The sequence below is a fragment of the Typha angustifolia genome, chromosome 15 (genome assembly GCF_048772165.1).
Source record: "Typha angustifolia cultivar Huaian chromosome 15, ASM4877216v1, whole genome shotgun sequence".
NCBI classification, from domain to species: domain Eukaryota; kingdom Viridiplantae; phylum Streptophyta; class Magnoliopsida; order Poales; family Typhaceae; genus Typha; species Typha angustifolia.
In genome coordinates, this window is record NC_133253.1 from 23,026,042 (window position 1) to 23,051,560 (window position 25,519).

The 25,519-nt window shown below is 37.8% G+C and overlaps 2 protein-coding genes across 12 annotated transcripts; one reads left to right on the plus strand and one right to left on the minus strand.

The window, feature by feature from the left end:
• Positions 1 to 3,519: 3,519 nt before the first annotated feature.
• Positions 3,520 to 10,680, plus strand: LOC140778519 (protein MAIN-LIKE 1). Of its 11 annotated transcripts, XR_012107193.1 has the most exons (10): positions 3,520 to 3,749; positions 4,747 to 4,836; positions 4,912 to 5,553; positions 5,636 to 5,730; positions 6,015 to 6,105; positions 6,187 to 6,618; positions 6,696 to 7,715; positions 8,679 to 8,773; positions 9,895 to 10,056; positions 10,177 to 10,680. XR_012107193.1 is itself a non-coding variant. In XM_073123285.1 (8 exons), the coding sequence occupies exons 2-7, from the start codon at positions 4,747 to 4,749 to the stop codon at positions 7,713 to 7,715; spliced, it is 2,370 nt and encodes a 789-aa protein (XP_072979386.1). In that variant the 5' UTR covers positions 3,520 to 3,749; the 3' UTR covers positions 8,619 to 9,736. The 11 variants fall into 11 exon arrangements, 3 of the variants coding, with proteins under 3 accessions (XP_072979386.1, XP_072979385.1, XP_072979387.1); XR_012107192.1 differs by having other exon boundaries at positions 9,895 to 10,680; XR_012107197.1 differs by having other exon boundaries at positions 8,679 to 8,750; positions 9,895 to 10,680.
• A 7,213-nt stretch (positions 10,681 to 17,893) lies between these two features.
• Positions 17,894 to 18,744, minus strand: LOC140779292 (uncharacterized). The gene is made up of 2 exons (XM_073124308.1): positions 18,633 to 18,744; positions 17,894 to 18,360 (listed from the first exon to the last, which is right to left on the minus strand). The coding sequence occupies exons 1-2, from the start codon at positions 18,727 to 18,729 to the stop codon at positions 18,077 to 18,079; spliced, it is 381 nt and encodes a 126-aa protein (XP_072980409.1). The 5' UTR covers positions 18,730 to 18,744; the 3' UTR covers positions 17,894 to 18,076.
• Between the last annotated feature and the right edge of the window lie 6,775 nt (positions 18,745 to 25,519).

A 25,519-nucleotide genomic window follows, 5' to 3' on the forward strand; every position in this document is an offset into this window, starting at 1 on the left:
GCTCCTTGTCAGCTCTTTCTCCTTACCTAAGTATTGACGCTCGATTATCTACTACCAATGCTCTACTTGATCTTCAAACACGTACGTTGTCAGTGCAACATTCTCTTCATCCGAGCAATTCAAAACTTTCAAGATCTTTTCAATCCGAAGCAACTTTGCTTCCCTTTCAATTGGATTAGTTGTCCCCTTAAAGGACGGTGGAGAAGCCTTCAAGAATTTCTCAAACATTGTGCCTCTATCCAAGCTAAGAGGCCTTTCCCCTGCTATACAGGGGAATTGTGTTGTCTATTTTCCAATGGCCTATATCAAAGTCTAAATTGCAATGAGAACTGCATCTGCAGCAAGGGCAAGAGTAGTCATTGGCTTAGACACAAAAGCTGGAATAGGGGCGTAAAGGAGCCATGCTTGAGCGAGTCGGCTCTGGCTTAGGCTCGGCTCAAAATTAATTTTTAGCCTTATAATTGGGCTCAGCTTTGGCTCAACTCAACTCAAACCAAGCACAAGTCGGACCAGACCGAGCTCGAGCTTGAAATGAGCCCATCATCAAGCCTTATTCAAGTCGAGCCGGATCGAGCCCAAGCCGAGCCGAAGAAGAAAAAGAAAAAGAAAAAGGAGGAGGCGAGCTGGTGGGCCACCGCGGTGGCTTGCCGTTGTTGAAGGAGGAGGAGGCGGCAGCCATGGCACCGCTATTGTAGAAGAAGAAGGAGGAGGAGGCGGGCACCATGGCCGCTTGCCGCTACCAAAGGAGGAAGCGGCATCGTGGTGGCTTGCCGTTGCCGAAGGAAAAGGAGGCGGTAGCCATGGCACCGCTGCTACAGAAGAACAAGAAGAAGAAGAGGATGAGGAGGATGAGGAGGAGGCGGCACCCTTAATGAGCCTATCGAGCTGAGCCTGAGCGAGACGGCTCTAGCTTAGACTCTGCTCGATATTAATTTCGAGCCGATTTTAGCATCTTCGGCTCGACTCAGCTCTGACCGAGTCGAGCCAGACTCAAGCTTCTGCCGAGCTAAGCCCGAGCCAAGCCCAAGTCGCTCGTCGAACTTGACAGCACTACCTGGAGTAGGTGTAGGGGTTGACTCTTGATCCCTATTCTCGCTAGGAGACATACTCGAGGCACTAGCTCCATAGCGGTGGCATGTATATATAGTGTCCTCGCAAATCGAAATAATGTTAAGAATAAAAATTCTATTTAATTACTCATGGTGATTTAAACTCGTTCAACTGAACATTCACTTTTTTCTAAAGGGTGACTCAAACTTACACTCTGATACCAACATTATCATAACCTAAAATTGGAATCATGGCTAGTCATGATCCTGGATTTCGATTTGTGACAGCAAATCTCAGATTAAAGGAAGGAAAGGGATAAAGACTCACTGGGGAAGTCAATTATTACGATTCAAAAATGGAACCATGACCGACCATGTGCCTCAATACACTTAAGATACACGAATTTTAACAACAAATTTTCTAGGTCCAATAATAATAAAAATGATCAAATATCACTACTAATGTATCACTAATCAAACTACAATAATAGATAATTTAGCACATAATGACTAATACAATTAAAATAAAAAGGAATTATAAGTGGATGTATCATCCTGATGCATCTCGTTCAATCGTTATGTTGGCCATCTACGACACGAGGTTGAGGCTAATGATACAAAGCTTTTAGAGCAGTTGGATGATGATTTAGAGTTGCCAGTCGATAGTCTTTGCCGACAAAGCTGTGAACGCCCAAAAATTTAGCTAGTTTAAATCTATTTTATTAAACACGAATTAAAGGCATAGGGGAGAGGACTCAATTGATGAGTCTTGTTGTGTTATTTGATTATTCCTATAGTGCTCAGATGCTTCAATCTGACGATGCAACTCCGATAGAAAAGAAAGGAAGAAGAGAGAGGCGGAAGGAGGTTGTTCCAATGTGGGGAGAAAGGGAATTTATGGTTAGGGTTTTACTATATAGAAGGAATTCGAATTGAATTTAGAAAATTGGCTGAAAATTCTGTAATCACTCCTCTTGTAGTGTAACGGTGAGGTAGAGAGAAATGGGTGCACGTGCACTCTAATTTTTACTTTTTTTTACATCGACAATGGGGAGGGGCTCCTAGGTCTCATCAACAATAGCGGCACATGCACAACAATCATAGAAAAAGATTAGCATGAACAATTTGTAGTTATGTATCTCTGAATGCATTCAATATAAATTACTTGTGATAGGGTGATACTGTATTACACAATTTTGCCTGTAGTCAGTGCTGTTATTTTCGGCTGAGTTATGCATGCTATTCATTTGTAAGGAGGCTATAAAACCTTGATATGTTTTACTTTTTCTCTTTGGCTCGCTTCTGAAATAATTTTGTTATTCTCTTCTTCTTTGTTTAGAAAGATTGGTTTTAATATTTTTATGATTTTGTAATCATCTGACCTTAATTGCCATCTTGATTAGGAAAGTTGCATCAAAGAGAATGCTGATTTGAGTTGTGCTACTGATTCAGGAGACCATGGCTGCTTAAATGGCATGCTCCTGTTCCATCTACTTGAAGCCCTTGGAATCTGCACTAAACCATTTGAGGTTACGAACACTTTTCTCACACACCTTCTTTATTGTTCCTTGAGATTGTTGGTCATTTAGTGATTTAATAAAGGCAATACCTTTTAGATTATTTTAGTTGAATACCTTCCACAACTTTGACCGTCTCTTGTTCTCTTGAACGACAAGTTGCAATAAGAGTGTGCAATGCTCTTCTAAGCTTGCCTTTACAATCGTTGGTTGATCGCGGACTTCCAGTTTTGGAGGAGCTCAAATCTTGAGTCTCTTGAGTAAGCCATGAGGTTTGAGAAATCGAAATTAATTTGGCAGCTTCTTCTCCGGCATGATCACCTGACTCAACTCGGCCAGAGTTAGCTAAGCTGGTTTGGAGGGAATTCTATATCCCTTGAGCCTGTGATCGTTGAATTAACTAAGAGGGAAATGCTTCACATCTCAATGGAAAGCTTCCCTTTGCTGCATGCGTATGCATTGATGATTGCCGACATCCCAAAGAAGAAAGATGAAAAACTTGGGCCCCTTATTATTGCCATCACCTTTTTGCACAATTTGTTCTCTAGTGTTATATCAGATTTTCTTGTGCATCCTCTTGGTGGATGGTTGAAGCAAGCAGTAGCAGATCTCTAGTCTATTGCAAAGAGCATTGCTAGCATAAATTATTCTGAATTTTGTAATTTAATTATATTTGATTTATTTTTTAATTTAGAATATAAAACTGAGTGATTAAAATCTATCGTTACAAATAAAATTAAATCTAATTAAATTGTAAAAAAAAAAAAAAGAAGCCCCTGCTGATAGATAGAGGGGGGCTGGTCGGGAATGTCCAAGTATTTCCTAATCGCAAATCTAATTTTCCCCATTTTTAATCTCCTACAGGCTACAGTCCATCAAGACACGTGCAACTCACGTGCACATCTACCAGCGCATCAAAGACACGGCATCTCTTTGCCGAGTTATCGTTGCGCTCTCGGTGGCTTCCCCTTCCCTCTTTTATACTTCTCCCCACAAAACCACCGCCGTCTTCTCGTGCTCTCCCTCCAAAATCTCCCTTTCTCTCTTTTCTCCTCCTCTTTTCCCTCTCTTATCTCCTTCCATTTCCCCGATTTCCCAACCCCCTCGCCTCAACCCTAAACCCGGCTTTCTCGTCATTCTGTGATAGAAATCGGCGACGAATCCGACACTTTGCGGCTCTCAAGTGAGTGGTGTTTTGAGTTATTTTTCCATCATATTTTTCGATTAGTGACTATTGTTTTTGACGTGATTTTCTTGATCGGATTTTGTCCCGGATGTTCCTTCTTGAATAGTTCATAGTGCCTTTCGATAGATTTAGTTTTGTTCGTCGTCAGAAAAATACGAAATTTGACCGAAATTTGGGAGACGTTTTGAAAATTTTGTTTTTTTTTAACACGTGAGGGATAGCTAGAGCTTTGTAGTTCTCGTATTTGAGTGAGATTCTCGGTGGGACTTTGTATGTTAATACCATCTGGTTCGAAAGATCAGTGAGGAACTCCGGAAAGAGCACAAGAGAGCAAGAATACAATGACGTGATAGTTTACTGTACTGACAGTATCGTAGAAATAGAGGGAGAGTAGAAGTATATGTAGATGTTAAGTTCATTATTTTCCCTGATTTGGCAAGATACTATCTTGGGATATGTTAAGTAGATCACTCCATTAGCTTTTTCCTTTTTCTTTTTTATAATGCTTGGTTTGATTTTGGCCTGCAAAAGAACTCATGTGGCACATGTTGACTTGAGACATAGTTCATACCAAATAACTATGTAATGTATTTAAACCACTAGGGAAAGCAATTTATATGAGATAGGATCCGTCTTTTTATCGGGCAACTTTATTTTTGAGCATGGAACACCAGTAATTTAACTTTAAGCCATCTTTTTCTGACCGCGCATTAAGAACATGCTAGCAAAAGTTTGCATCTTGCTTAGGTTACTATCTAATATTCGAGGTTTGCAGATGGATCTGTTAGTAGGCTCCAGACAAGTAATTTGAGTTAGTGCAAGAAACTGTTTTATAACTCATTACATGAGCCTAATATTTGGACTTGGAGTTTTGAAACTGACTAACTAGGTGTACACATATTCTGTTTTCTATTGCAACAATGTGTGCTTATATTACAGATTGATATGTATTGTGAATGCCATGGTCCTGATTTAAGATAGTCTCTCTTTTCAGATGGAAGATTATCTAAATCCTGGTCCTGTTGATAATTCTGTGCTCATAGATCAAGCCCGTCATCGATCAAGTGCCCTTGATTCGAAAAAGGTAAAATCCAATAATGTGGCTTTCATGACAACAATTTCTTGCAATATTTGTAATATGTGAATCTTCGGTGTGCAGTATATAAAACCTATTAGATTTGTTGAGCATGGACGTAAGCTGAATGCATGGGATATGGAACATAGTGGAGTCCTAGCACTTTTAAGAAGGGCTGGATTTTATTATTTATCTCGCTTGAAACGGGTTCACCTAGATCATGCACTATTGAATGCATTGCTCGAGAGGTGGAGGAGAGAAACACAGACCTTCCACTTACGCCATGGGGAGATCACTATATTGTTGAAAGATGTGGCCATTCTATCTGGTCTCGTGATTGATGGTGTTCCAGTCACAGGTAGGACAGACTATCAATGGGAAGAACTTTGCATGGAGTTACTAGGCCAGGTACCTGACCGGGTAAAAGGTGGGTGCATTAAGATTGATTGGCTTTATCAACAATTTCATGTAATATCAACTGGTGCTGGCCAAGATCAGACTGAGTATACAGCTAGAGCATACATCATGTATCAAATTGGATGCAGTTTATTTCCAGACCCAAGTGGCAATCGAGTTCACTTGAAGTACTTGGCTCTGTTGCGAGATTTTGATGCATGTGGTCAGATGGCATGGGGTGCTGCAGTGCTGGCTTATCTTTACAGAGAATTAGGGAAGGCCAGTCTGATAGGAAAGGCTGAATGCTGTGGCTTTCTTACATTGCTTCAGGTGATGGTTCACCTTCCTTCAATTGGAATAGCTAACGTATGTGACACTCTATGGTATGAACTCATATATGTAATATTCTCAGATGTGGGCATGGGAGCATTTGCATGTGGGCCGTCCTCAGCGCCTTCAACATGTGGATGGTGAAGCCGACCTACATGATAAACCACTGGGATGCAGGTAATTATCATTAAGATATCAAAAGCAAAATAAAAAATTGAACAGGAGCCAGATGCCCTTGTGCATGTGGGTTCACTTTTTTATGGGGAGGATCAAGATGTGCACATCCCTACTAGTTAGGCCCATTGGTGGAGAGTTTATTTTTCTTGAATCAATGACATCATGGCGCAGATTTTGTGAACTTAACAATTGCACTTAGTAGCACCTCATGTTATCACTACATTGTTAAAATAATATAGCATTACTTGAAACTTGAAAGTTTTTGATGTGAATGTTCGTATTAGGTGGAATGCCCCATTAAGATGGAGAGAGAATGCTAAGACCTCAGATATTGAGTTTTACCGCAATGAGCTTGATATTCAAATGGAGTGCCAGGTATAATTTCCTGACATCAATTTGTTCTGTCAAATTTCTCATAGAAGTGATGGAGGTTTGAGCACTAAACTAATGGTGCAGGTAACATGGGATCCTTATTCATTTGATCTACTGGCCAAGTTACCAGCATCTTGCAAAATTGGCTCAGAGGTTTGGCGCTCGAGGACACCTTTAATTAGTTATGAAATAGTAGAGATGCATGTTCCAGACCGTGTACTTCGACAATTCGGGATGATACAACATGTTCCGGAACCGGTGGAGATAGTAGACCGGTTGACTAGACAAGGTAGATCTGAAGAGGACTGGTCTATGTACCATGAACAATATATAAGACGTTGGGCAGATAGGCTATCCTATGTGGTTAGTGAACAGGAGTCTCTGGATCTAGACCCAGTGCATGCATTAGAAAATTATATGCAGTGGTATTGGAGTATCACTCGCAGGTGGATCTGTACACCAGTTGCGCGTCCTGCTGTATCCTACCAGCCACAAGGTCATGTTGAGAGAGTGTTGGTATGTAGCTTCTATAGCTTGAACATATGTTACAATGTTTTTACTCTCGTTCTTCTCATAGATGACCAATTTTGTAGGTGAACCTAGTGGTAGACATACAAGCACAAATTAAGGAGGTGCTAGCCAGTGGGGCAGTTTCCCAGAGTGTTGCCGAGACCTTTTGTCAGATTGAAGGACGCATCAGCACTGTTCTTGATGAGTTTAAGTTGTTACATGTTTCTGCATCTCTTCCAGGATTGCAACGTGATGATATTTGTGTTGCCACTTCTCTTCAGCACCATGATCGGCAAGAGCAGACACCCGATCATGCCCGATGTTCTTCCTCTTCAGCTCATTTAATTGACGAACAGGTCACTCTAGCTACTAAAGGACTTGGTGACCTTTTGCCGCCCACACTCACTTCTGTTGTTGTAGACTCTACTCCAACCACCCATGGCCCTTCTTTAACAGAATTGGCGTCATTTACTCCAACTTCTACTTTACATGTATCACTACCTCCAATTCTTGTTGCCACAGAGCCAATTTCATCTACTTCTGCCCTGACAACTGTGGAGTCTGCACCACTTATATCTGTCCCAGTTAGCAAGGATGTCACTACACCCCTTCTTGCCCCTACAATCGAGGAGACAGTGCCAGTGATTTCTGCTCATACTATCACAAAGAAAACACCATCCACTCCTTCCCGCACTGAAGCACTAAGTGCTATAACTGCTCTCATCCAGGCTTCTGAGGCTCTTGCCAGAGCCGCGAAGGCCCTTACATGGCAGGATGTCGCAGATAGTGAGGCCCATGTGACTGCTACAGGCATGGAGGATAACCACAACATTATAACTCCTGATTCCAGCCCCTTGCAACTAGATCAGATGCCTGCTACTATGTCTGGGCATACTGATGCTCTTGACATTGACACTAATAAGAAGACTGGTCTACTGAGAGCTAGTGAAGAAGTGCAAAGCATTATTGGCAGCCAAGCTGAGGAGCTACATGGTGATGCAGCTGCTACTATAAATGGTTCAGAGATTGAAATGGCTAACCACGAGCTTCATCACGAAGCAGGTCATATGAGGAAGAAAAGGAAGAAGAGAATCAATCTTTAGGTATTTATTTCAATCTATCTTTTGACAACTTTTAGAGCGAATTTTCTTTTTCTCGTGCATTCCTCTGCACCATGTGATTGTTTCCCCAATCCAGAGATAGTCCAAGTAAGTGAATATTGACATCAATCAGCTATTCTTACGGATAATCAGAGGCAGTGAGATGATGTGGACTATGTGGTCATTAATTTAGTACATTGAATCAATGAGATGACATGATCGACTTTCTTGAAGGGACAGTTCTTTCCACACAATGGATGCTATTCATATAGGGACATCTAAGGATTATGTAAATCTTTCCTCTCTTTCATTTCAAGCGGTGGTGTAGAAGTGGAAAGGAAGAAATTCAATGTTTACCTTCACTCAAAATCAACTCTGGAACAATCATAATTTGGTGGCTGTTGTAGTTTATGAGCAGGTTGATATATGTATGTATGTATATATATATATATATATATAAATAAAATTTTAGCTAGCTATGTCATATTGCTTGTATCTAAGTTGCTACTGTCAAATTCCTGCGGAGTGGTTAATCAATTATTGTCATGCTTGCAATACTTACTAAGGGCTTTCTTTGTTTCGAACATTTTTTTAATATATATATTAAAGTAAAGGAAGGAAAAATAGAAAATTATTATTTCATGACTATATTCCCCTTCTTGTTTATGCTATATTACCAGATATGCCAGAAGGTTATGAGATGCATATTTATATAGCAAACAATCAGATATTTCTTCTGTGAATCAAACTAGATTAGCTATTCTGCAGCATATTACATAACTTGCCTACTATTGTTTTAGACTACATATATATATATATATATATTTTAATTTCTACTGTAAGCAAGCTAAACTACTTGCTGCCTTTGCTCTGTACCTGAATAAGTGCATGTTTTCCTGCTTAAAGTTGGATGGCTGCCAAAAAGAAATCAGAGTGAAAGTTGATTTGTGACAAGATTTTATACAGAGACAGGTGTCAATGGTGGTGGGTACTACAAAAGAGGGTACTACAAAAGATTGCAATGAACAAGGATTGCAGGTTGGCTCTGATTTACTTCTCAGGTGTGTCTTACTACAGTTAGCTGTGTTTTGTTGCACTTTCTGATTTTTCTTTTGTTCCTTTCAATTTAAATCCACCTTGGGCGTCATCTATGAGTGCATTCTTATCTTGGGTCAGTAATTCTCATATTTTAGCATATGCATGAGATTCTTAATTGGTGTTTATAATTATAATTTTGGAATCTACTTTAGCAATTAGATTTCATATGTATAATAATTGTCTCAGTCCAAGTGAGTGAATGAGTAATATGATGATTTCTAGCACATGCATTGTGCGGTAGGTGAATCGCTTTGAACTCACTTAACTCAGTCTTAGTACATTAACCATCATGTCAATAAGCAGCTTCCACCTTGTGTAGTGCTGTCATGTGCCTTGCTGTGATCTATTTAGAATGAGGACTCTTGATTAATATAAGAAATTCTGTGAAAGATAAGCCTTCTTCAGACACTTTTGTACATCTTCTGAAGAAGATTATCAAGTTGCACTGCCAAGGTACCTGTAATCACAGAGATGGACGAGAGTGCCTACAGGGACAAGTTAGCTTCCACCATTAATATGTTGAACTTGATCACAAGATGAAAGTAATCAAGCTTGCTGTTAGAGGATTCATATTTGTAAGAATCAATCAGAAAGCAGGGAGATGAAAATATGTGTTATTTTATGCTCTATGGTACACCACGGAAATGCAAGAAGCCACACAGTATCGCTGAACGAGCTACAGATACTGACTCTGTTATCTGCTCTATCTGAAACTAAAGATGAGTGGCTCCATGATATATCAGGAGGTGCAAAACTGTGATGGCAGGCAGGATCAACATCAGTTTAAAGAGTATGGAGGATCTCCGTAACTAAAGTATATGTACATTACGATTGTTGGATAATCAGATGTGATTTCTTTTCTTTTCTGTTTTTTTTACTAGCTTGGTCTTCCTCCTAGATCTGAACACTTGGACTTTTCTGGTTCTCTGTAGGACATCCTTTTTGAATCTATGGCAATTTGTTTACAACAAGATAGTGCCCACATTAAACTGGCACATGATAATCGCTTCATGCTGTTCAGTGAAAAACTATTTGCTGATGGTGAAATCTCTTGTCTACAATTGTCTCTATGTGGCACATGCAGCTCTGGATTCTGGCAGAGCAGGTTGCTTGATGCAGCAAGGAAGGGTTATGTCTTGTATCGCAGATTTGGATTGACTATGACATTCATCTCTGCTTCTGTTGACAAAATGTTCATTCAAAGATTTACCTACAACCAAAGACGAAGAGGGGAAAACCAAACGATGTAAGTCTGTGTGTGTGTGTGTGATTGATTCTCTCTGCAGGCCAACAACTTTGTAGCATCTTTCCTAACACCTTGGTTGTTTTCTTCTTTCTGTAAACCTCGGTGGCTGTAAAACCCTAGAAGGGTATTTCGGTCAAAAGGGAAAAATTTTTAAAATAAGAAGAAGAAGTGGGTCCCGCTTCCACCAACAGGGTTGGACCCGACCGCATCTTGTCGGGTTGGAGTCCAAAATCTCCAACCGCGGCTCCGAGATTCGAGACCCGTGCGTGGGAAGCAACTACCGATGTCCCGAATGACCATGATGCCCCTGATCCGACGGCATATTAACGCTCCGCCCTTCGCCGAGAGGGGTTGGTCACGGATGGGAACCATGGGCTTTATCTGACTCAGGATCGTCGGACCATCCACGTGATGCTCCACTATTGGCGGTCCCGATTTGCATAGGTCAAGATCTTCGGTATATTGGTGGCTAGTGGACCACTGTTGCCCCTCCGATCACTATTTGCTCCCTAATAGTAAAGCTTTTGTTTTCTTTTTCTGGGAATAATAGTGTTCAAGTTAATATCATTACACACATAAAGTGGAGTAAATAAGTCAAAACAGTTTAATTAAATCTCACTCATTGTTAATTAGTATAAGATATTTGCATCCTGCCTTGAGTACGATTCGAATAAATTCTATATTGATATAGCTATATTTATTTATTATATTTAAATAATTTTTTTTTTATTAGTATAAATTTTTCTTTATAAAAAAAAGAAAAAAAAACTAGTATAATGACTATACTTAGATGCGATTAAAATGATGTCTTTTGAAAAGAGTAAAATAGTAACTAAAAAAATATAAAAAAATTGAAGGGAAGAAGAGAGAATTAGGTGTTAGTAATATAGTATTAAGATAAGTAGTTGTTACTTATTTATACTAGAATAAATATTTCTTATCGTGCAAGCGCTGTAAACGTAGGTTGTGTTAATATATTTTATTTTTCTTTTATTTTTATTTATGGTTCTTAAACTGAGGTCAAATTAGTCGCTGAGCAAAAGAGCAAGAATAGCCACTAAGTTATTCGGAAGATAAATTCTTTTCACTGTGGAAAAGGAAGAAGAGCCCCACACGAAACGCACGAAGTTGGAAACATAAAGTTGGACCAAAAGGCCCTCGTTTTGGTCAACAAAACAAAAGCGTAGTATTCTATACTCATCTTCTCATGAAGACAACCTTCTTCCTCTCCTGTCTCTCTCTCTCTCTCTCTCTCTCTCTCTCTCTCTCTCTCTCTCTCCTTCTTTCTTTAATAACTTGTTAGTTTGTGTCTTATATCATATAAATTGGTCACAATCTTCTCCTCTCTCTCTCCCTCCCCTCTCCCTCTCTCTCTCTCTCTCTCTCTACATCTAGTATTGTTCTCTTCCCATAATCACAACAAGTAGATGAAGATGCTGGTTGATGCTGTATCTTGGAGACTGTTTTCTCTTCAGCTGCTGTATGTGCTGCTTTACTGGCTCGTCGGCGCCGACGAGCCCTTTCGGTGATCATTGTCTATTATTCTGCGACAAGAAAAACGATCATATTAAGAGCAAGGAGTTTTGGTGGAGAATTCATTGGTAGATCATGGCATACATGGAAAGCCAGGCATTTTTTTTTTCCTTCTCCCTCTATTTGTACTACTATTTTCACATCTCTTCTTTACTTCCCTTCTTCTAGTCTTCTCCTTTGGGTACTTCTAGTTAAAAGATAAGAGGTTAGTCTGCAATGTTGCAAAGCAAAATATGCAAGAGCCTGCCTTTGGATGTTAGAGGTAGATGAATGTAATAACATTTGGCTGGTTTTCCTTGTTTGTCTTAATCTTTTGCTTCTCTCCTTTCACACGCACAAACAATGAAAAGAAAAGAAAGGTAGCTGTTTCAAGTCAAACTCAATATACTATCAATGAATGCAGTGCAATTGCTCAGTTTTCTAACTCAAATTTAACTTAACACTTCCATCATGTTCTTAGGATGATGAATTAGAACTGATTACCAAAAGAGAAAAAAAAAATTTGGTTGAATTCCTTTTCTTTTCCTAACTTTCTTTCAGTTAATTAGTAATTTTAATTGAATGGTTGTTGACATTATATTATGAATACCTTTGTCTAAATTAAAAACAGCTTGTGTTGCTTGTATCCTAACCACCACGGCATCCCATAAATTATTTTCTTATCCTGTCACTATATTTCAAACTTGTTATAACCTAATATATATATATATATTCTCTAATTTATGGAATCCTCCAGTCTGGTCTAACTCATATAAAAAGGACATTTTTTTTATGGACATAATTACCCTATCAAACTTGTAATGTGCGATAAGTCCCATTTGCACACCTAGCATGAAAAAGAAGCCATCCATTGGATCATTCACTTATAAAAACAACTTGCATTAAAATAACCAAACTTAGTTATCATTACACCCAACCTTTTTCCCACTTCATCTTTTATTTTAATCATCACTATTTATGTTCTTGAGCTGTTGGGTTTGACCTTAGAAGGCCACAAAGGGCCTTGCATTTAGATGCCTTGAGAATTGGTATCTAGAGTTTGAAAGTGAGGAGAGTTTACTAGTTTTTAGGGTTTGGTTGCTCATTGTATTGCATCCATACCCTATTTAATTGTCTATATTTTTTGGTGTAGTGTGTCAGAATAATTTATTTTATTTTTATTTATCTTTCAAAACTATGCGGCTTGCATTGCGCCCAAGAGTGGAGGGTTGGAAAGATCACCTGTTGACATTTTGGACACTAATTTTCTTTTTCTTTCTTTTATATAAAAAGCCACCTACTTATGTAATTATTACCACACTGTCCACCTTTTACTTAATTAAGGGTCTTCTTATGTTACTTCTTCTTCTTCTTCTTCTTCTAATATCTTATCATTATTCGTATCATAATCCAATAATGTATACTTAGATTTGATTAGTGCTGCAAGATAGACCTAAAAATAAGTGACCCTATTTTGGTTTTTCATGCAAACAACCTCTCAATCTCTCTGTTGAGTGATAAGTGATCCAACATTGATTGGGTGGATCCCAGAGAATTATAATTTTAGGAACAAAACAAATCTCCTAATTATCTTTAAAGTAGTACGTACTTGTGGACCAAATGATGTAGACCACTGCTACCTACAAACACAAATAGCATTTTTTTCACCAGGAAAATAGGTGCCAACTTATATTCCATGACAATAAAGCAAGTCCAATCCTTGGATTAGCTATCAGTTGCTTTCTTTAAAATTATGGAACCTTTACTTATCCCTTCATTTTTTTTAAAAAGATAAAAAAAAATAAAAAAGAAGAGAAAAAGTTTCTGTTTAGAAGCTTAATAATTGCATGTAGGTCCACAAATAGCCTGGTTTAGTTTGATCTAATAATTGGCTCAATAGATCATGCAGAGAAATAGTTCCAATTAAGTCACAACTCAATTGGATTACAGGATGTATGCTTGATGTGCAAGTGGATCTCTTTTTAACTAGACCAAATCTTTATCCAATTAATGCCACTAATTACGACCCCAGAGATCCAAGCGAGCCATTAAATGCTTCATTATTACATTTAATTACTATTACTTTGATGAGGACCTTCCTCTATCTATCCCTACTATGTAATGTATGATATAATATGTTGGTAATAAAATAGTATTGGTTCAAATATCGTTTTTGTATGCTTTTGGTGAGTAGAGATCCATTTTAATTATTGGTTAAGTTCCACTGAACAAAAATATCAAATGCAAATCCTAATCACCCACTAAGGTTTGTCCCCCAATCCTGGACAGTGTGAGTTCCAGATGCATTAATTTTGGTAGATCCCATGGCAATATCACACACTTGTCATGGTCTCCAGGAGCCCACCCAAGTGGAAGATGAGTAGTGTACACTGGAACTCTCCAGTGTTGCTTGAGTAATGGGAGAGTATATATATACATATACATTTCTTCTCTCTGAATTCATACGTGGGTTTTGTTGGCCCAATAAAAAAGCCCATCTAGTTCATAGAAACTTTAGCCTGTTTGATTTAATTTGGGCTATGTTATTGTATTTATTAGAGTTTACACCATGTCTTTTGGCTATTGCTAATTCTATCCCCGTAATTTTAATGAAAAAAAATACAAAAGAAAATACTTTAAAACAGCTCTTATTATCTTATATTTATCATAAGACTTTTAAAAAAAGAAAACCCAAGTAAGTGTTTTTTTTTATAATTTAATAATTAGATTCAAATTAGAATCATCGGTTTGTACTTAAATTGGACGAAAATTACTTTATGCATTTGAAATGTATTCTATATTTGATCGGTCATTTTATTTCAAAACAACTTCTACGAGAGCAAGAGATGGTGGGTGGGAAAAAGATGGCCGGAATTTTGGTAGTCAAAAGTAGCCGCAATTCAAGAATTGATCTTTTATTGGGACAAATGTCACAGTGTGTGTGTGTATATATATATATATATATATATATATGCATTCTGTGTCATATGTGGAGGTGGGTGGATGGAAGGAAGGGTGTTTTAATTTTAAGTTGGGGGGTTGTTGGTGGTTTGGAACTTGGAAGGATACTATAAACACGAGGAAGAAGGACATTTTTATATATTTATTAAGATTAAATAAAATATATATATAGCAGCTACATGCATGCATGTATTAACACGTAAGCAAGACGCAATATGGAGTTCTTGTAGCCCTATCACAACTTATGGTGATCGATCGATTGGATCCAATACGTGATGGTCATCAACATAGACGGTGATTATTTAACTTAAAAATATCCTAGAAAATTGTGTGAGTTGCAGGCATAGAAGTTCGACAAATCAAGGCCATGCCCTTATTAATGCCTTCAATATTATTTACATACCTATTACCACTGTCATGCAGCAGATTGTCTGCCATCCCTGTAGTAAGAATTTCACAGATGCCAGAAAACAGTCAGATGTATTAATGCATCAATCCTAGTCCATCTGATCAGTACGATTAGTATCAGACTATCTCCCAATCCAGAATTGATATTAATTTGGAGACCATCTTCCAACTGTACATTGCACTCACATGCAGTTCACTAAATTTCATGAAGATAAATCCTAAACTAGTGCATTATCATACCTTCATTCTCTCCTTTTTGCCTATAAATAGGGTAAGAGATCACAATGAGGGTCTCATCAAGTCAGTATCTTGTCTTCAAACATCAACATGGCTTCTAAGGCTCTGCTTGTGTTTGGTCTTCTCCTAGCAACTGCTCTTCTCGTCTCCTCAGTGATGGCATCTCGTGATCTAGCCGACGAAACTCGTGAGTGCAAAATACTATATATGATTAATAATCAAAGTTTCTAGTTATATATGCATGGCGACAAACTAATTACGTGCGCGATCTCCATGCAGATGAGAAGAAATCGAAAGAGGCAGGCGTTGAAGATTACGGAGGTTATCCGGGGCGTGGATACGGCGGTTATCCTGGGCGCGGATATGGGGGTTATCCGGGACGCGGATACGGTGGCTATCCCGGACGCGGCGGATATTGCCGGTGGGGGTGCTGCCGCCGTGGATACTACGGTGGATGCCGGTGCTGCGCACACCCCGACGAGATCCCAGACCGCGAATACCTGCCTGATGAGGTGCAGAACTGAGGAAATCTATTTTAGTGCACGATGAGACCAATGTGTTGTTCTAGTTTGGTTGTTTCGTAGTAAGTAGTAGATCTAGTGTGGAGGAGTACAAATAAAAGGTCAGGTGTTTTGGATTAGAAGAGCGACGTTATATGTCGTGGTATTGTACCTGTAGCAATTAATAAAAAATCATGTAATGCGATTTAGTTGAAGTATTTATTGGTTACGTTATGCATGTATGATTTCAAATATATAGGTATCTGGCACCGTAGGTTATTCATCATTTTAAATACAACTGTTTGAAGACAAACCAGTTAAGATAAAAGCATCAAATAAGTATGTGAAGATGAACACTTTAACCAAATCAACCACACTGCGTTATTTATTACCAACATAACTAGAAGCATGAGAATAGAATGGACATATACATATAATTTCATTTAAACCTTTAAACTATTGAAAACCTCTTAAGATTTATTTTTTTAGTTAGGTTTCTATTATATTTTCCAATCTTAAATTGTAGCGCCACTAACATACAACTAAATTTGTAACTTTTATACCTTGCTTCTAAACAACAGAAAGAAAAAGATACATACGAAAATATTAGTATAAGTATTCACTGCCCCTCTAAATGCCATTGATCGAAGCCATCCTCTAGCAGACCAAAGTATCCACTATCCGGATGCTGGCCGAAGTCTTGAACATTAGCCTCGTTCACTTTCTTCTTATCTACGAGAGTTATATAACCGGTTGATTCAAAACTTAAGGTTCTAAATAACAAACTAACAATATATATGTTTATCGGTCTTTCAAACATAGTAATTGCTAAATTTCAAGCATGACTATAAGCCATTAATTAATTAAAGTTTGAGTAATTACGGGTTTCTCACGATCCATCTCGGAGGAAATGAGGAAAGCAGATGTCTTGGTATTGAAGTGGTGATCATTTCTGAGTAGTTGAAGAGATCTAGGTCTTGTTTGGTTTGAGGTAAGACTCCGAACTTAATTAGTTAGTTTTATATTTTAATTTTAATTTTTTAAAAAATATATTTAATTAAATAAAAAAAATAAAAAAAATATTTAATTATTGAATCAGTCTTATCTAAACCAATTCAAATCATTAAACTCAATGCAAATAAGACCCTATTGCTTTGATCTCTTGCCCTATTTACTATTATGCAAAAGGAGTGGAGACGAATGGTGGGCTAATGCTGTACGTAACACTGTAAGGCTATCCTTACGCAATTAAGAGGGGTTTTGAATGGAAGGTGAACCCCATTAGATATACAGTTGGGAGTTTGGTATCCATTAATGCAATGTATAATATAATATACTTTTATCTATACGTATCCTGACATGTCATATGTGAAGTCGGCTATGAGTAAATTAAGGGTCTAATCGACATGAGCTATGATCGAGCTTGATTTTAAAATTAATATGGAGCCTAATTATAGAATCAAAATTTGAAATAAAATAACTTTAATTTAAGCTAATTTTAATTCGAGCCAATAAAAAAGCAATTTCAAATCTAAATTTATTCAAATTTAATATACAACATTAATTTTGTGCCAAACTAGAGGAGAGCCAGCTCGACTACATTAACAGCTCTAGAGTAAAATGGACAGTGTTGACGGATGGACAGTCATGCATGTTAATTCTTTTATGTTTACTTGACTCGTTTCTTTTCAATAACTTCTTTACTTGCTACTTTAAAGCTATCAGTCTACATCCAAGCGCTCTAGAATTATCATGAACGGATATGGCCTGCAGATATTGGAAGGTGATAGCAGTATGTGCTTCAATATCTTGACTAAGATGTCCACTGTCAACTTGATCGATCGATGGCCTACCACACCTAATGGATCCAACCACCAGTATGTAATGCATAGATGGGATAGTAATGGTACTGGTATGCGTGGATATATTGATTAACAAAGATCATGCATCAAGTAATAAAAGAGAATAACAAGAAATGAAAATGACACAAAATTATATGTGGAAAATCACCGGAGTTGCATGCAAATCGATCGGATGTATGATGAGAGTGATAGGGATAGAAAGTCGTGGCCGACGTACTTAAACGGGCTGTTTAATTAAGGGAAGTCGGCGACGGCATGCAACTCTCTATTAAGAGATACTAGATAGCCAGTTAGGGGGAGATATATAATTAAACACTTCAACAGAATTTCCCAGGTACACTGAACGATTTTATTAGCTAGGCGAAATCCATTTTTATTATTATTATCATTATCACCAAAGCTGGACAGGAAGCATAAGATATGGAAGGATATATATGTATATATATACATATATATCCTCCCTTTAAACACACATTATTTCATTCTTCAGACAAAAATACAGGACCATATTAAGGCTTTTAAGCATTCAAACTCTTCTGATCAGTTCTGCACCTGATCAGGTAAGTATTCGCGGTCGGGGATCTCGTCGGGGTGTATGCAGCACACGCATCCACCGCGGTAACTGCGGCGGCAGCATCCAAAGCGGCAACGTCCGCCACCACCACGGTAGCCACGGCCGGGGTATCCACCGCCGCCATGGTAGCCACCGCCACCATGATAGCCACCGCCAGGGTATCCACCGCCACCATGGTAGCCACCACCAGGATATCCACCACCGCCCCCTCCATAGCCTTGCACACCAGCATTATCTGTTTTCTTCTCGTCTGCATGGACCATGCAATTGTCATTACATGTTACATGCATATGCATATATGTCGTTCATAAACTAATATTTCCTATTTCATTTATAAATAACAATTAAAACATCATTCAAAACTATGATCAATTAACGTGCATAAATTATGAGTGTTTTTCCATCGTAGGTTTCGTCTTGCTGCACTATCTATAGACTCTTTTTTCATTGTTTAAGGAGTATGCATGCATGAATCCAATACTATACATATACGTATGTTAATGATTAAAATTGAACACTCACGTGTTTCCTCAGCGAGCTCACGGGATGCCATCTCAGAGGAGACGAGGAGAACAGACGCCAAGAGAAGACCAAAGACAAGCAAAGCCTTAGAAGCCATGTCTCAATTTCTAAGTTGATGGGAGCTCTACTTCGTTCTCTTGCTCTATTTATAGGCTATTGAGGGCGATCTGGAACGATATGAGATATCTGCATGCTATTAAGAGGGTTATGAAAGGCATGTGATACGGTTGGGAGGTTGTCTGCTCATTAAATGTTGCATGTTAATTGCATTTTATCCCAATAAGAGAGAGAGAGAGAGAGAGAGAGAGAGAGAGAGTACGGATATATATATCCATCATAAGTCGGCAAGAGGCGCCTACAAGCACAATTATAGGAATTTCCTGCAGTTGGGTTGGTTGGCACTTGTAGGACTGTCAAAATAAACCAGCTGCTGGAGCTACGCTATGGTTAAGTCAGGCTTGGTTTGAATGTGAAGGAGCCGAACTTATATATATATATATATATATATACATTAATTAGATATATAGTTAGTCCTTATGGCATAATTTCTTGATCAGAACGGATTTGGTGCATTCAAGTTAGTCCGGCTTTGCAGTTAGATATACATACTAATGCATTTATTATACGCATCCCATAGTTATATCCACCCTCAAAGTCAAATGGAGAAGATCTCACAATCAATTTGGGAGGTCATCTCCCAACTGTACAGTTGAGTCACATGCAGTTCACTAAATTGCATGCAGATAAGTCCTAGAGTAGTACGTTTACCCTTCATTCCTTCAGTCCTTCATTCCTTCATTCTCTCCTTTTGCCTATAAATAAGGTAAGAGACCACAACGAGGTTCTCATCAACTCAGTATCTTGTCTTCGAGTACTGATCAATATCTTCACAAAGATCAACATGGCTTCTAAGGCTTTGCTTGTGTTTGGTCTTCTCCTAGCAACTGCTCTTCTCGTCTCCTCAGAGATGGCATCTCGTGATCTATCTGAGGAAACTCGTGAGTGCAAAATACTATATATGATTAATAACCAAAATTTCTAGTTATATATGCATGGCAAACTAATTACGTGCGCGGTCTCCATGCAGATGAGAAGAAAGCGAAAGAGGTAGGCTTTGAAGACTACGGAGGCTACCCCGGTGGCGGCTACCGCGGCGGGGGATATCCGGGTGGCGGATACGGGGGTTATCCAGGACGTGGATACGGGGGTTATCCAGGGCGCGGATACGGTGGTTATCCTGGACGCGGCGGATATTGCCGGTGGGGGTGCTGTCGCCGTGGATACTACGGTGGATGCCGGTGCTGCGGGCACGCCAACGAGATCCCGGACCGCGAATACCTACCTGATCAGGTTCAGAACTAAGGAGATTCGAGTGCACGTACGATGAGATCAATGTGGTGTTCTAGCTTGCTGGTTGGGCAGTAATGAGTAGATCTAGTGTGAAATAAAGGGTTTAGTGTGTTGGATTGGAATAAAGATGCTATGTATCATAGTATTGTACTTGTGGCAATAAAAAATCGTGCAATGAAATTTGGTTGAAGTTTTAATTAGTTACGTTATTCGTGTATGATCGATTACAAATGATATATAGGTATCTGGCACCGTGTTATTTAGCATATTAAATACAATTGTTAAAAGATATATTAATTAAGATAGAAACGTCAAATAAGTAAAATAAGATGAACACTTTAACCAACAATTAACCACACTGCAGCGTTATTATTACAGGACAAAACCATCTTGAGAATAGGACGGACGTATACATATATCCTTATCCTATTCTCAGTTCTGGCCTCAATCCAGTATTTATTCTGCGTCAGGGATTTCGCCGAAGCCGCGTCCTGCAGTACTTGAGCAAAGTATCCACCACCTTGGTCCCCCAAGAGTCTTGAACACCAGCTTCGTTGGCAGTCTTCTTATCTTTGACCTAAAACTATGGGGTAATTGAGGTGGGTTAGTCGTATTTGGTTCAGATCAAGATACTATAAATATGAAAGTGATTTGTTTATTAGATGTTAAATTTTTTAAACACATACATAATTTATTTACTAAGCGAGTAACTAATAATATTAAATTATCGGATTAAGTCTTTCTTATTTCTATCCAAAACTTAACTTTTTGATAAGTAACAATCTCTATGCTTATGGATCATTAAAACTTACTAATTGCTAAATTTTAAGGAAAGTCTTAGAAGCCGTGTCTTGGTTTGGAAATGGTGATGACAAGGAAGTTGAAGAGAGTAGTTTTGATCGATCTCTTGCTCTATTTAATAAATTATATGCAAAAGGAGTGGAAAAGAATGGAAGGCAAATGCTGTACGTAACATTGTAAGGCTGTCCTCATGCAATTAAGAGGGGTTTTGAATGAAGGTTGAACCCCATAAACTGTACTGTTGGGAGATGGTACATCAATCTGTTCATCAATGTTACTTATAGTATAATATATATATTATCGATACGTATTAAGTCATGTGATACGTGAAGTCGGCTATGAGTAAAATGGACACTTGGACAGTGATGATTAATGGACAGTCATGTATTAATTCTTTTATTTTTATGGGATCCAACTACCAGCATACAATGGGGTAGTACGTACTGCTACCGATACTGGTACTACTACATCGAATATATTAAAAATACATATAATTAAATAAATAAATAAAAATATATAAAATTATGTAAAAGAATTTTCCTGTAATAATGAAAAATCAGTAGAAAAATTTTCTCCCGTACTAAACGATATGAACACTCCATGGGAGCTCTACTTTAATTTCTTTATATTTTTTGCAGGTTATAGTTACACTGTTTTAAAATTCATCCGAAATCGAAAGAAAATTTAAGTTAGCGATTGTTTGATATAGTGGAATGTGTTGGATGTTTCTTATTTAAATTTTATGTGAGACTTGATGCATATTTTTATTATAATTCTAGTAGATGGGCTCTTTAAAATATCTCTCTGCAAGATATGATTGGATTTAATGAAGTTATCTCTCTCCAGGCTATGCCTTGAAAAGAACAAAAGAAATTCCTAACAATCTATCTATTTTTGGATCTTTAAAAAAGCATATCTATATGCGAGTTTGAGTAATTACGAGTATCCTTGGTTAACTCAGAGAGATCTAGGTAGCTGTTTTGATCTCTTGCCCTATTTAATAGCATGCAAAAGGAGTGGAGGAGAATGCTGGGAGAATGCTGTACGTAACACTGTAAGGCCATCCTTATGCAATTTAAGAGGGGTTCTGAATTAATGAAAGGTGAACCCCCCACAAGATATGCAGTTGGTACATCGGTCTCTGCATTAATGCTACGTATAGTATAATATTTTCTGATCGATACGTATAATGACATGTGATACGTGAAGTCGGCTATGAGTAAATCAGGGGTGTAATCGACCGGAGCTTAGATCAAGCTTGATTTAAAATAAATTTAGTTTGAACCAAATTATAGAACTAAGTTTAAATTTAAAAAAATTTAATTCAATTCAATATTAATTCGAGTTAATTTCAAATCTAAATTAATTCAACCTTGAATCTAGTCTTAACAGCAATGAAACAAGGCTTTAAAAATTCATATTAGTAATAATATATTACATTATTATTTTTGAGTTTTAACGATCTGAGTTGGATCAAGCTCCTAAGATAGTTTCGAGCATATCTGCGGATCAAATTTTAATAGCTTAATTTCGAGCAGAGCTTAATGGCTCAACTATTTTAATAGCTCTAGAGTAAAATGGACAGTTTTAATAAAAGAGGTAAAAAAAAAAAAGAAAGAAATTAGAACGACATAAACTTATGTAAAACAATCACCAGATTTGCTTGCTAATCGATCGGGATTATGAGAGTTGAAGTGATGGAATTCGATCAAGTGGATTTATTAAAATCGTGGCCGACATACTTAAACGGGCTGTGTAATAAAGGAGATTTGGCGACGGCATGCAACTCTCTACTAAGCGATACTGGATGGCTAATTAAGCGAAGATATATAATTAAACACTTCAAGAGAATTTCATGCAGCTGGTAGACTGAATGACTTATGGGCTAGGTGAAACACATTATTATTATTATTATTATTATTATTATTATTATTATTATTATTATTATTATTATTATTATTATTATTATTATTATCATCATGATCGAAGATGGATGGATAGGAAGCATAAGATATGGAAGGATATATGTGTATATCCTCCCTTTAAACGCACATAGTTTCACTCTAGAGACAAGTTCGACCAGAATACAGCACCATATCAAGGCATTTAGGCGATGCCCTCAAACTCTTCTGATCAGTTCTGCACCTGATCAGGTAAATATTCGCGGTCGGGGATCTCGTCGGGGTGCATGCAGCAAACGCATCCACCGCGGTAACTGTGGCGGCAGCATCCGAAGCGGCAACGTCCGCCACCACCACCACGGCCGGGGTATCCACCGCCAGGGTGTCCGCCGCCTCCACGGTAGCCATGGCCGCCAGGATATCCACCACCGCCCCTTCCATAGCCTTGCACACCAGCGTCACTTGCATCCTTCTCGTCTGCATGGACCACGCAATTGTCATTATACGTTACATGCATATGCATATATATCATTCATAAATCAATATTTCCTATTTCATTTATGAATAGCAACTAGAACATCACACCCTCAGTGTGTGTGTGTGTGTGTGTGTGTAAAAAATGCGAATAACTCTGATCAATTAACATGCATAACTTTAAATTATGAGTGTTTTCCCACCATATCTTACCGCACTATCTGTAGACTCTATTTTTCATTGTTTAAGGATCGCCTGCAGTTGGTTGGCTGGCATGTACTTGTAGGGCTGTCAAAATAAGCTAGGCTCTGACTTGATTCGAATGTAAATGAATCAAACCTGAACAAAATATCCTCGGCCTAAGCGTATTGGCTTTTTCTCAGCTTGATAAGTTTTAAAATTTATTTATTTTTTATTATTATTATTATTATTATTATTATTATTATTATTATATATTAGGTAGAAATTATAAGATCTTTATCTGATAGCTTGAATTTCCCCACTATAACAAGCCTATTTTATTTATTTTCTTATTTATTTTATACCATGCCTTTTGACTATTGCTAATTCGATCCCAGTATTTTTAATGTTGTTCAAAAACATCTTAAACCACTCTTCTTTTCTTATTTTTATCATTAGATATTTAAAAAACCACCCCAAGTAGTATTTTTTTCTATTATTTAATATAAAAATAGGGTCAAATTAAAATTATTGTCCCTTACATATTTTAAACAAAAACTACTTGATTCATCTAAAATTTAATTTACATTTGATCTGTAGAATTATTTACATGGGGGAGAAATGATCGATCCGTGGTGGCGGAATAGAAAAAGGAATTTTGGTAGTCAAAAGTAGCTGCAGTGAAGGAATTAATAATTTGTTGGGAGGACAATGTCAGAGTATCTATGCATGCAGGTCATATCTGAGGTGGGTGGAGGGGCTATCTAGTATATAAGCATATTAATTCTTTAGGAAAAAAAAATTAACATTAAATTTGTAAGGTTAAGACGTGGACCATGGCCCCCTTTGAGATACATGTTAAGGGTATATTAATATCAACTTAGGGTAATTTGGTGGTTTGGAAGGATAATTACTATCAGGAGAAGCCAGTTTAAGTATCTATTAAGATGATCACATAAACTATACCCAAGTGAAATTAACATTAGATTATCGCATACGCAATTCTTTTAGCCACAACACAACTTAATCCATCACATTCAACTCCTTATGATCATCAAAGTAGCTAGACGGTGATTATCTTTTTACAAAAAAGGATATCATAGAAAATAGAGTGATTACAATATTATTCACATAACTATTACGTACCACGGTCATGCAGCAGATTGTCTGGAATCATAGTGGTAGGAATTTTCTGCATCCGAGGTACTTGGCAGCAATTTAAAATGAGTTCAGGCAGCCCACTTCAGATATACATAAAAAAGAAAATTAATGACAAAATCTGTAGGGTTGTTTTGATGCATTCAAGTTAGTCCAGCTGTAAAATTATACATATAATAATGCATCGATTATGCGCATCCCATAGGTACATTCGAGCTCAAAATCAAAATCAAATACAGAAGATCTCACAATCAATAATAATTGGGGAGGTCATCTCCCAACTGTACAGTTGAGTCACTTGCAGTTCACTAAATTGCATGCAGATAGACCCTAAAGTAGTGCATTATCCTTCATTCCTTCATTCTCTCCTTTTGCCTATAAATAGGGTAAGAGATCACAAGGAGGGTCTCATCAACTCAGTATCTTGTCTTCAAAGATCAACATGGCTTCTAAGGCTTTGCTTGTGTTTGGTCTTCTCCTAGCAACTGCTCTTCTCGTCTCCTCAGAGATGGCATTTCGTGATCTAGGCGAGGAAACTCGTGAGTGCAAAATACTATATATGATTTATAAGCCATGCATGAAAATGATTACGTGACGTCCAAGGTTTCTAGTTATATATGCATGACAAACTAATTACGTGCGTGATCTCCATGCAGGCGAGAGGAAATCGAAAGAGGTATTTCAGCAGTTTAAATACAATTGTTCGAAGACAAATTAATTAAGATAAAAAAAATGAAATAAGTAAAACACTTTAAACAACAATTAACCACACTGCAGCATTATTATTATCGGACAAGACTAGAAGCACCCAAGTGTTTTTCAATTCTGGCCTCATTCCGGTAATTACTCACTCTGGGTCAGGGATTTAGCCGAAGCCGCGTCCTGCAGTACTTGAGCAAAGTCTTGAATACTGTTGGAAAGGAGCTTTCTTTCCCACCCAAGAGATCTATGACAATGAAAGCTAAAATTGATGCCAATTAAGAAACATATACAATTAACAACACCAAGCACCAAAGAAAGCTA